At 27.7% G+C, this 14,468-nt stretch overlaps 1 protein-coding gene across 1 annotated transcript; it reads left to right on the forward strand.

The window, feature by feature from the left end:
* The first annotated feature begins 2,871 nt into the window (after nt 1–2,871).
* On the forward strand, nt 2,872–14,058 carry LOC113548150 (homeobox protein koza-like). The gene is made up of 3 exons (XM_026948872.1): nt 2,872–3,201; nt 9,641–9,956; nt 12,194–14,058. The coding sequence occupies exons 1-3, from the start codon at nt 3,129–3,131 to the stop codon at nt 12,585–12,587; spliced, it is 783 nt and encodes a 260-aa protein (XP_026804673.1). The 5' UTR covers nt 2,872–3,128; the 3' UTR covers nt 12,588–14,058.
* The last annotated feature ends 410 nt before the right edge of the window (nt 14,059–14,468 follow it).

Consider the following 14,468-nt stretch of genomic DNA (forward strand, 5'->3'; position numbering starts at 1 on the left):
TAAGTATAATCATAAATAGTATAATACATTAACAATAATGTATTGTCCTTTTTTTTTTTATTTATTAGTAGTAATTATTGTGTTAATGCGTGTGTGGATAATTACATTTAGAAAATTCAGAAAATTTCTATAGTACATTATATTTAATCATAATAAAAATATCATATTTTTAATCATTAATTTATTTTTTAAATATTATTAATAAATAAAAATGAATCAAATCATACATACCATAGTTTATAATTTAAAAAAACTAAGTTAAAAATATTTTATTCTTTGGAATAAATCTTTCAATTTTTCGAATATATAATAACAATTTAAATTAAAACTATTAATTACATAATTACAGTAGTTATTTAGTCTAAATTATTTTAAATTCTAAGCTCTCGCAGTCATATGGGATGATTTTAAATATTTCGAATTTAAATACCTGGACAATATATACGATTTATTTAATAAATATATTATATAGATACAAAATACATAACTAAATGTTTTGATGTACCTAATATATAAAGATATTAACCGAGTTAAATATTTTATAATTTATATTGTAATTATTTATACTCATGAATCAGGCATTCGAATATTTGTTCAGAAATTAAAAAAGAGAAATCGTATTATTTCGTTCAATTCAAATTATAGTTTGGTGTTGATATCTGGATTTGATATTTACAAATAATCATTATATATATTTTAGTTTTTTTTTCTATAAATGCATATTTTATAAAGAGACAAGAGTTGTTGGTTTTTATTACATATTTTATAATATTTTTAACATTTTAAATGATTTATAAAATATAATATCAAATGTTTGAATAAACTAACAATATTGACGGTGTTGTTTTGATTGGGGGCAGAAGAAGTGAAGTTGAGTATTTGGGGTAGTGGATAATTATGTATGCTATTATAAGGGGAGTTTTGTATAAATCACACAATGAACGATTGTTTATTATTATTTCCGACTTCTACGAAGTAGAAACGATGTCTTCCAAATTGGATAATGCAGAAAAAGCGCCATCTTCCATACCCGTAGTAGTCTCAACAATATTACTTATTTAATGGTTACATACAGTGACTCCTCCTAATTTTATGGTTCGACTTCATTATCGCTATTCGCTGGGATTTTCGATGGTTTCTCTGATAAAATTTCGTTATTCAGTCTTGTAAAGTATTTAAGGACATGTATTTAAATATTGTCTTGGACGTATTTGTATTTGAAAATCAAATATAATTTTATACAAATACTTTTGATTAACGAATTATTCATCAGTCGTCATATATTTATATATATTTTTTTTTTTGAAAATGTTTATACTATTTGTCTATTTTATTTATATTTTCATTCATAAATGTCGAGACCCCCTGTCCCCTATTGCCGATGTCTCGTTCATTTGTGAATAGTGAATGTGATTATTATAAAATATAAATTATATTATAAATATACTTAAACGCAACAAAATGTTTTTTTAATTAATAATTGTTTTTTATATCTTCTTCTTCTTATTTATATTTCATTAATAATTGTTCAATTACTGAATTTCCAATTTTCGATTTAAATGCATCAACATTTTCAAACAAATCATTGGCCTAACAATTTACAGTAAAGAAATTTAAGATCCTCATTTGAAAAAAGTCCTAATACGTTTGTTAAATTATATAAACACTTATTTAAATAATTGAAAATATAGTCCTTAAGAGAACATGCTTTGTTAATTAATCTGTATACTTGCAAAAAAACTATTACTGTATAATAAGTATGTTAAGTTGACATGAGCTACCTACTGTACTCGTTAAATTATGATCTATTTATTTTTTTGCAATCGTACTATACCAATTGTTAAAATTTAATTTCTAGGTTATAATCACATATTCGTTTTGGAAATAAAAATGTCATCATGACCTACTTATTAAATTAAAATATTACAGTTATTGAAGCCAATATCGTTAATGTATGATAAAAAAAAACTTTTCAGAGAATGCAGTAGGTAGGTTTATGTGTTATATCCAGTTAACAATTGTTAATTGTCCACGGGGATGCTATACACAAATTTCAATATTCGTAGCGACAACATGGCTTTTTAGTAAAACTGAGGTTGACCGTGATACTTATTATATCGTTACTCGTAAGCGACGATATTATTATAATATATAGGTGCACGGCGCGCGGTGCGCATATTTTCGTTTTTAACGGGGACGGCGGTCCAACGGAGGGCCGGGCTCCGGAAAACGCGGACCGGCCAACCGCAGGCGCGCGTAAACGGCTACCCTCCCGCCCCACGACTGTGCACCGTATACCACTTGACGGCGAGACGAGAGGGTGGACCGCCGGCCGTTGCACAAATTATGCTTCATGGCGTAATAATATACGCACGCACACGCGCACAACATATTGACGTGAGCGTCTAATAGGTATATATATATACGTACAAGTGTCTAACATAATATTATGTTGTATTATAAACACGAGCGGGAAAATACTCGTCCGGCGACGGCGAAAAACGTCGGTTATACTATGCATATATAAGTATATACATTTATCACGTCGTCGGTGCGGGGTGTGCTGCTTGTGTTAACCGCGTGATGTGTCACCCCGATAGGCTCCTCCTGACGACTCCTCGCCGCGAACGCGTTTAATCAACCGCGCGCGGGCGCTCTCCGCCACACCGCAAAACAGCTTTTCGTCGAACGTTTCCAAGGACGCTGATGCAGTCGACGACGACGCGCAGTACTTACCGGTATAAATTGTATTATTACACTCAGAAGTACAACCTTATGGGCACTACCTAAGCCCTTAAACATCACATAAAATCTTACAAAACATCGCGGTATAAACCACGCACCCACGTCCTATACATATATTGTATATCTAGTGCAGAAAACTATCTTCCGTCGCGGTACAGTCGGCAATATCGCATCGTATAATACGTCCCGGAAGTATATATTACTCTTGAACTTTGCTGCGTATTTGCTACGCGGTATCAATTATACGCGCGTGTGTGCTTAAAATAGATACTATGGTATAATATATAGATATATTTATGATATACGAAACTATAATATCAAAAGTACACCTTGGCTTTATATATATACTGCAGCTGTAGCGAAAGAAATAAAAACACGTCATTATGGAGTGCCCAAAACCTTCGTTTCTCATCAGAGATTTGATCGGAGACGTCTTACAAACTTCAAAATCATCTGGTAAGCTATAATTTTTATTATTATTCTCACGCGTGATGCATATAACATAATTGTGTATATATAATAAAGTATGAAATCAATTAAATTCTTATTCATATATATTCATATACCTACTCGATGCGATTTTTTTATTTTTAACATTAATTTAAGTCTTATTGAAAAAACGCCTTATTTAATAACTCAGAAACTGCCATCTACGAGTATTCATAGAAAAATGTAATCATAATATGTATCTATAGTTTAATCATTAGAATTGCGTACCTATCATCAGTATAGGATACAATATAATTATTTTTGAATATAACACATTTAAAAAGAAGTATTATTTATTAATATTTTATTTTCATATAGCGCCTAAATTACGTCATAAAATCTTAATTTTTTTACTTTTAAAACTGAGCATAAAAAAATAACGGGAAAATGTATCTGTTTTACATAGCAGAAAATATACCTATATAGCTACATTGTAGCTGCTACAATTATATATAATTATAATTATTTTTCGAATTAGAAATTTTGGCCTTAGCCCCTCTTTATTAGTTTAAAATTACGCCCAAGATAAAGATGCTCTATATTTAGTGGACTAACGAATTAATAAAATTAATGCAGTAGATATTTATTTGATTGGATATTATATCCCATGTTGACCATTTCAGAATATCAGTTAAATAAAATGGATACTTCATAATAATAACTGTAAGGTTACTATAGTAAAATTATAGTTTGAATATTGTTAAGATGTTAGTATATTGCTTAATATAAGAGGTGGAATAATTCCCATTGAATCAATATATTAAGTATAGAATTTTACATACTGCATTATTTAATTAAATATACGCAATACGCTAATGCCTAATACATATAATTCGTATGTAACAAGAGCATAATTGCGTAAAAAATATTTACATGCAAATAATTACATACGTATATCTACATGCTTAAAATACGATTGCAAAGTTTCAAATAGTTTTTCAGCCAATTGAAATACATTTTAACTTTCTACATAGGTCATGACAAATCTGGATCCATATTCATAGACCAAAATTTTCCATATTAACATTTAATCTTTAAAAATATATTTACTATATTAAAATATATTAATATTCCATTTGATATATATTGTATATATTTTAATATTTACATTATTTTTCTGTCCGTATGAAAAATTGGTTTAGGCGTTTTAAAGTTTAACAAAATAAATCTATTCATATACTATCCTTTTACCCTCACAATAACCTTTTCTTAATCCTAATATTTCTTTATTATATAGTATTCCCAAGAGTGGGATCTTTCACGGTTAAATATCGTGGTCTAACACTTAATCAGAGATTAACTTGGGCCCTCTATATATATATCAGTACTAAAATAGCTTTAAATGATCTGATACACATTCTTAAAACTATTATTTGAGATAATTGGCGCCCCTGGCAGTCTTAGAAAAAGCGCCTTTTTGTCAATTAAAAAATGATAAATGTAACAACAATTAATGGAACACTGATGGAATTTTCCTTATGCTAATTTCATAATTTTGTCATTAAATTCACACGTAGTGTGTATATAAATAAATAAAATCATACACATTTCAAAATGTATAATGAAAAAATGTGGTTTTGAAGGTAAAATAAAAATATTACTTTCAAAGCAAAATTTTGCGCCTTGACGTAGGCACACTTTTACATATTTTTACTACTGTAATACACCTCCATGGGAATCAAACTTCTTAAATATAAAACTACTAAAAACACTATGACATACGGACTTTAGTTGTGGAGTAATGTAAAAAATCAAATATTAATAACTCATAAGATTCAAACCTTCCAAAATATTGCCTTCAGAAAATTAATAAATGCTCTTCCCCTCATGACACGTGTTCAACTATGCACTACATACAAATTTAAAAACAAAATCAATAAACTATGAAGCCAAGATCTTATGTAAAAAAATTCATAACTAACACTTATGTTCTAATACAAATTCTCTAATCTAGAATCTAAGCTCTGGCATTATAATATACCTGATCATCCCTTATGGTACTTGAAGCACCATTACCGAGTGATGTGTTAATTATCTATAGGCTCGGATAGAATCACCAAGTTACCGAATTTAACTAGGTGGGTAAGACTTTATTTCGAAAGATTAAGTATTAAGCTTGATTGTTCTAAGAAATTTTAATATGTTTTGGACTAGTAAAATTTCTAAGATTCAGTGAGCTAATACCCAACCTATTTGATATTGATCTTCTATACAATTTAAATAACAAAATTAAGTTAAAATAAATATGATGTGTCATCCATGGATCGCTCCATTCATCAAACATGTTTATCTTGATATGTAATATTTTTTACTACCTTAATGGGGAAAAAAATATTATTTTTCACTTATAAATATATTATATTTCGTATGTATAATATATTTTCAGGAAACCATAGTTAAAATATGGTCAAAAAAGTACCCTTAAAAATTAAAACTATTTTAAAATAAAATATAGAAAATATCAATACATATATAAATAAAATAACTAATATAAATCATTTAATGGATTATCCGATTATAACAAATAATAAATATATTATGTAGATATCTAATATTTGGTATTCGAAGAATAATATGCTATAACGTATAAAAAATAAAAATAGACTAGTCACCATTTTAGTACTCAATTTAATCCTAACAGAAACTCAGAAATATAAATCAATAAACTATACTTATATTATTTCATTATAGGTAATAAAATCGTAGATTTTATTTCTATGGTTGGTTATTTATAAGGACTTTTAATATGGGTTAATTTTTATGTCTGAGTAATTACAGTGAAGTTATGGTATCAAACTTTATTTACTAAAAAATTGTTATTTTGTCATTAATATGTTTTAACATAAAATATTTATAACTTATCATTTTATAAATTGTTATATATTTCACTATAATTTTATTAATTAATGTATATTGTATACATTAAAATTAAAAGTATAGTTTATATTAAATAAATAATATTCGAATTTTATTTAAAACCTATTCATGAATTTTATATTTCTATGGTGTTGCTTAACAGGATTTAATAACTTATGTTAATACTAAATACTAATATAAACTAAACATTCATTATTATATTAATGCGAGTATAGACAGTATAGTAGTTTTCTGATAGTGTTCATACTTAATCTTTAATTTAAAAAAATAGCTTTTCATTTTTTAAATCTTATTTTTCTATTTCAATTTGAAAAGTTGTCTTATTTTAATTGCTTTTCTCTCTTTTTACTTTCATAATATTTCATACTAATCACATGTCATCCGTATAAAAACTTAAACTATCTATATATTTATATTACTATATACTATACATAGATATCTTTAATTTCACTGTATTTCTTGACATATCGTATATTTTAGTAGATTACAAGGATAGTTTTTCAATTTATTTCACGGTCCATTTTTAAATTTATACTAATTGTGATGTTAGTTTGTATATTATTATTTATTTATGGTGATGTAGTTTGTATTAATGGTGTAAATTAGTTTGTTTTCAATAAACAACTTCAATATATATATATATCAAATCGTGTTCTCGGTACTTAAAATACTGTATACTTTACTTTTAAAAGGTAAAATAAGCTTTTAATAATTTAATATATAAGGTAAGTGTACTTGAGACTTAACGATAGAACCATAATCTGAATATTTTATTGATTTCTTGACATTAAAGTAAAGTAGAACTGTAGAAGTTCATACTTATAATCTATATATACATTTACTCAAGATAAAAGAAATTTAAATAAATATTATAAGATTTTATTTTTAAAAAGTCACTAATAATAAATTTCTACTTTTTCTAGTATTCTTATGATCTAAAATACTAATATTTTACCATTCTCAACCATTAAAATATATAATGGACCATTAATAATGGTTCATCCATTGTTATTAAATACTAATATACTAAAAATACTTACAATTTACATGCATACTACTTCATTTGAACTATTGAACTTGAATACATTTTAATAATAATTAAAACAACGTTGTATGTCTAATATAATTGTATAAATTACAAAAATTCGTCAAACATAATTTTAAAAGTTTTTTAGGAATTTCTTTCAAAATTAATTGATTTATAATTGAATATATTTATAGTAGATTTTTTACTTAAATGTATAGTATCTACATTAATTTATATCATTTAAATCAATTATAAATATTTTATTTATTCAATTTTGGTTTAAGCAATTTAATTAATTAATTAATTTTCACAGACAAATATAATTATATTTGTATTACTTTCGTAATTGACTTAATGCTTTATTCAAATAAGTATAAATAATCTGCTGCAGTATATAGAAGTTTACAGTATGAAGATGTTATATTAATAAAAAGTTCATCGTTTTATAAAATACGTTAACTTAGAATGTAAACAAAAGGTCGACAATTTTCAATTATAAAAATAATATAAGTTACGAACCGAGTTTATAACTTTATACACTTTTTTTTAATTGGGCTCTAAATAAAACGCTTAGGGTACTATACAGCATACTATACGGTTGTCAGATTAAAATTGTCTGGCGGTCGTGTTAGAGAAAGTCTGATATACACCCGTACACCCCCATGTAAGTATACGAGTGGTTTTGGAGAATCGGACGTGCTCAAGAGGGGTCGCCACATGCGACGGACCATTGAATTATCACGACAGTAATTGCGTCCTTTTATCTACGAATACCTCATGCTGGGCAGTATGAAAAGACTTAAAACAACTCCCCTCCACGTTTGATTTGGCCGTGTTTTTTTTTCTGATTGATAATGGTTTGAAATACGTTTCATTAAATAGGACAAGGGTACTACGCATAAATATTCGCAATTATACAAAAATAAAAGTTTACCCCAAAAATCATGACAAATGCGATAATAGACTTAAACTACTAGTACCACGTAGATATAGGGATAGGGTAGGTATATTGTTGATAAATATGTAATTGCCAATGTTTTTCTAATCCTATAAAAGTATACACATAGTTACTAATATGTAGACTATAGCTCGTTGAGCTTTATTATATAATATACGATGTATAGTTTTGTACAAATTGAATTATTTTATATATTTATATAAGTAATTTTACATAATTTAACAGTTACTATTATTATTATATTTGTAAAATGTACAGTTAAATAACATATATTATGATACTACGTTGTTGTCTACTTTATTAATTATTATATAGACTATTATCTATAATCATTATAATTTATAATGCATATTATAAACATATATGCAAATAATATGGTATAAATTAAATTGCTACATATATGAGTAAACTTTAAATAATATATATTGCATATATAATTTAATATGATATATATAATTTATTTTGCATTATAATTAATATTATTAAAATAAAGATTATTTAACATTATATTTTAACCTAAAACCAATTAAAATAAAAAATATATTAATACAATATTGAATGTAATAAAATGTATCAATTTTTTTATTTTTGAATTGTTTTGTCGTTTCAATTTATTTAAACACAATTTTAATACCTGCAAGTATGTATCACATACCAAAGTAATCAATTTTAAAATCAATCGACCATTGATTAATTTAATTTACATATGAAATTTTTGTAAGGTATATTATACAACATGGGTTGCAAACCTTTTTTGAGCCTGGAGCCAAAGTGCAGTGTTTATTTTCAAAAATAAAATTTCCTGAGCCAATGAATACAATCGTTTTTTTCAGGCTATAGTCAGAGTATTGGGAAAATAAGATTTGTTTAAAAAATATATAAATATATGACAATATTTAAAAATTTGTATGTACATTTTTAATTATCTCTTTTTAAATTTTCATCTTTGGTGCACTACACTTATTATTGCATTATATTTATTAAATAATTATTGTTATTGTTTGTCATTGAATAATTTTTAAATAGCAGGTATATGTTATGTAATTTTTAATGATTTAACAAAACGCAAAGCTTTAATTTTTCTTTTTTTGACCTGATTGTGTTAAACGTGGAAAATACATTTTCAGGAAAACTGTATGATTGAATTATTTTGCATTCCATTAAAATTTGGTCAACATAATACTCTCTTGCATAGCGAAGGTGCCATTTACCTAGATGCTGTTAAACATTGATAAAAATATGTAAATAATATCTAAAATAACATTGATTCTAAAGTCTACTTAATCTACACGCATAATAACTAACTTTTAAAAGTATAACATAATGATAAAAGTTGTGTAAATTCATTAAAAATCAAAAATATTGAATCTCTTAGAATAGATGTAATAAGATGCCATTTATAATATTTATTTATATAGTAGCCTACAATCTTTTACCGTTTTTTTTATTAGGCTATCGGGTATCAAAATGTACCTTCACCTATAATATACATACATTGTCAAAAACACCCAAGTATAAAAAAGTATTTTGTTACCTATTATAAGATATGTCCAGCGACGAAGGCACAGCCGACATGGATGACCGTACGCTGACAGTTAATAATTTTTCCGCATTACCATTGTTGGTGCAAAAACACCACCACCACCACCACCACTACCAACAACACCAAGACATGTTGGCCGGGAAATCGTGCGGCCGGAAGGTCAGACGCAGGAGAACAGCGTTCACTCACGCTCAACTAGCTTATCTCGAACGCAAGTTCCGTTCCCAGAAGTATTTGTCCGTAGCCGATCGCAGCGACGTGGCTGAAGCGTTGAATTTGTCAGAAACTCAGGTCAAAACGTGGTACCAAAATCGAAGGTCTGTATAAATAACCATTAAAATATTATTTTTTGTTTGTACACAATGTCTATTTTATATTGACACAATTTGCATATTATTTTTACACACACGTGCTTAATCAAACAGTTAACAAAGGTAACTGGTGTCTATATAATGTAAATATACATGTTTTCCCCAAAAATGAGTACATCATCTTATACTCAAAATTTAAAAATATATATTTGTAGTTAAAATTAAATGATAATGGGTATTGTACTATTATAGTAACTTATAAATTATTATAATATATAATAACGTCAATTATAATATGGGTAAAATAATTTTTAGGTTTTCCCCTATATACCTCATCGCGTACATATCTATAGTGGTATTGTATTTACTATATAGAAATATGTATGTTAAATATGTATATATTTCACTGGGTATTTGATAATCTGTATCGGTGTTACGAATAAGATTCAAAAATGGATTGTATACTTGTGTATGTACATTTTGGTATAAGAACACTTCCCTGTCTGATATATTTTGCTGTACACTATTTCCCAACCAATATATAACATTGAAATTGAATTGAATGACTCTTAAAATAATATAAGAAGATTTAATCTATATATAATTTTGATACAAATTATTACAAAATTGTAAATTTGTAATTTTTTATAGATATCATTTTGCATAACAATAAGTTTGATAAATGGTAATAGGCCAATTCACTCTAATACTAAAGCTAACAACTCAAAATTGTTCAGCTGAATATAAATTTGCTATATTGATCATGGATCGAAAGGAAAAACGAATAATACGCTAATATCGCAATATTATTACCCATAGTTCAGGGGAGTATAATCTTGAAAATATATTCTTAGTGTGCGTTATTGATACATGTAAATGTGTGCAGTATTGAACGGTTTGATTTTTAAAAAAAATATGCAGATTTAAACGACGACCTTTTTTTGAAATTGTACGGTTATGGCGACTGCCGAAATGCATAACCCGAGTACCTACTCAACCATGTAATAATCGGCGGTCATCATAACCGCACTCTTACCGTTCATAACTGGAAAACTAAAAAGTGGGCAAGTGGGTATCGCTCTGTTGTATAGTAGAGATGGAGAGTAGGTCACTATAATGGATGTATTAAATTTGAAAGGAACGACTGCTATCATTGTATACGAAAAACGATTCTGAACGGAGATGATTTGTCAGTCAATGATAATTAATAGGATATATTATATTATTACCTATATTTAAATTGAAATATATCATTATTTTACGCGATTTCGTAAAAAATTAAATTTCATACGCTCATAAAATTTTTTCTATATTGACGCTGAATTTTTTTTTTTTACAGTTACTTGAAGGGAAACTTATGGATAATCTTGTATTGGGTTTAAAAACCTTAGGTATAAATCACAAATATTTTTTAATTTTCAACTTCAAAATTCCTTGCAGATTTTCGTGGTTTTGATATATTTTGTAAATATTTGAACTTCAAATGCTTGTAAACAAAAATTATGACTTACGATTTATGATTTTTTTTTACTACAATAAGTACAACTTATAATAAAACATGTATTGAATTTTAAAGATTCTTATTAAAAAAAATTTTTTATCGGCATTTCAAGAAAAAACTTAGAAAAGTCGAAAATTTAATCGTAAATAGATAACGCTAATATAAACATTTGGTGAAAATGTTAAATGTTTAAAATGATACGTTTTTGAGTTACAGTAAAATAAAAAAATCGATTTTGTCAAAAAGTGGTTATGCGTAAAAATTCCCGTTTTTCCGTTATTTTTTCAAGGTTTTTCCCGACGCTTTTGAAAACTACTAGAAATTCGAAGCGTTATTACTACTCCAAAACGTGATGACAGACACAAAAATAAAAAATAAATTTAAAAAAAAACACATCATTGTAAAATCAATACATTAATCACTCCGTTCAGAATCTAAAAAAATAAGTAAATTTACTGGTTTGAACAGATAAAATAAAGGGATAGATATTAAATTTAAGTTATGATATAAATAATTATTTATATAAATTATATGTTTATAACCATAGTTGGTGTTAGTTACTTCCCGCGTTCTTTTAAATTAACTTTATGCCTAATGTGTAGGCCTTAATAGCATAACCCCCAAAAAATTGCCAGTTATATGTTATTATATTATGTAAAATCTTGAAGTTTGCACACATAAAAATCAACAAAAATAAGATATAAAATTAATTGATGACACGACGTATGTGTGTTTGGTATAGAACGAAGTGGAAGCGTCAGAACCAGTTGCGCCTTGATCAACTGCGCCAACAGTCAGTTGAACCGCAGTCGGACACGTCGGCCGCTGCCGCCGCCGAGTACGGTCAGCACCACAAACAACAGCACAGGCTGCACTCGGCGGAACTGCACCATAATCGACAAGAGCACAGAGTGTACGTACCATCGTCAGCGGTGTCAGCGACCGCGGACTCAGACATCCAGGCGGCCGCGGAAGCGTCGGCCACCGCACCGCTGACGTCGACGGCAGCAGCGGCCGCGGCTGCGTTCATCGGCGCGCCGTACCCCGGGGTGGCCAACGGCGCACGATGGAACTTTCTGACTACGGCTGCGGCCATCGTGCGGAACGTGTCATACGTGCACGGGTGTCACATGTAAATAACATTATAATATAGTAATAACATATTATTGTAATATGATTCAGTTCGCATCGGCACGGATTGTATACAGGGTGGTCGTACGAACGATATCATAATATATACTGTAAGTCTATAAGCGGACGCTATAAGTAGTATTATAATTTATAAGTAAATAACAGGCACAATATATGTTATGTGTTAGTTCGGCAAAGCTTTTTGAAATTACGTTAACATAATACATTTTTACACATAGGCGTGACCCCGGGAGAAATCGTGACTGTCCTTAGACCAGTTAGACCAATTATTAGGTAGAAGGGACAAAAAACTTAAAGTTTGAAATCAATCTTTACAAATAATTTTTAATTGCATATTAACAAAAAATATATTATTACGCAAAAGTTACATAAAAATGAGTAAAATAGAAACTAACAAAATGTTTAGAAAGCTATATAATGTATTTAGGTATGCCTTTTCTCATCGAAGACAACACTGCAGTGTTAAATAGTATCAACACTGCTACATGTAGCAAATCTGTGTTGCACTACATCATATATTATCGTAATCTAAAGAACGGACTACTTATTGAATAATTGATCGTAAAGACATTTTGGTTCTTGCAGATCTCACCTTATGACAAACTCATAATTGGTTCAAAACTTATAAAAAATATTTATCAAGTTCAAAATTTCTGTAACTGTATTTTAAGTTTTTAGTTAGGGATAAGCTATAAATATTTAAATCAAACAAACCAAGACCTCCTCCTACAACCCCTGTTCGGTAGGGTATTTACCATAGACATATTATATTTCTTAATATGTCTATGGTATCTACCTAAATATATTAATTTATGTCTTTGTGTACAAAATGTCTACGACACGTCAACATATTATTTTAATTTTTCATCTAAGCCCTTTTCCTACATTTAATTCGTACATAGTAGATCTGCTAAAAAATTAAAACTATTTCTATTAAAACAAATAACAACATTTAGGGTACCTACTAGTAAGTATATAGATATTAGGTACCTACCCATTATAATTATAACGGACAATTTCAAATTGTAAATTCGTCTTAGAAAAGACTAAGTCCCTCCGCGCTCCCTCCCACAAATAATGCTTATGGCATCTTCCAACTAAATACATTACAAAAATATTAACTACAAAGTCGTAATAGGCTAAGTTTGGTATGTCTTTAAAATCAAAAATATTCCATAAAAAACTCAAAATTTCAAAATAGGAATTTCAAATTTTGTTTATTTCATCAACAATGTTGAAAATACTAAATTGTATTTCTTACTAACTAGAAATAGATCAACTAGAAAAAAAATATATCCATATCCGTGAACCACAATTATAAATCTAATAGCTACAGTTATGAGATAGGTACCTACATACTACCTACCTAATAAATGTAAATTGTAAAAGTCATTACTTACCTTTATTGACACTAACTTGACTTGTACCTAAATTATTAATTTATACTTAACTATGTATAACACCTTCACATCTCTATAAGTACTTATTATAGAAACTAATACTATTTACTATTTAGTATTTTTATTAATTTGTAAAAAACTAATTTTGAGATCATACATCTATAAGTTTCCCTAATGTGCTTAAACATTTTTCATTGAATTCCTCTATCATGAAGGTCATGCCTATGTTTAACAATTTATTTTTAGTATACTAAAGACTCAGTAAAAATTATTTCAAAACAGTAGGTACCTAGGCAATTGTGTACTTGTGGTGTTCTTTTTTAATTTACCAATTTCATCTGTATATTTAGTTTCTGTAATTTTAACCTAATGAAATGTGTCATACACTCATACTAGGTAGGTATTAACAACAATACAACATTATTAATCAGATTTTTATTTAGCATAAAATAATATCAAATAATA

This window comes from Rhopalosiphum maidis, chromosome 1 (assembly GCF_003676215.2).
Source record: "Rhopalosiphum maidis isolate BTI-1 chromosome 1, ASM367621v3, whole genome shotgun sequence".
Taxonomy (NCBI): Eukaryota; Metazoa; Arthropoda; class Insecta; order Hemiptera; family Aphididae; genus Rhopalosiphum; species Rhopalosiphum maidis.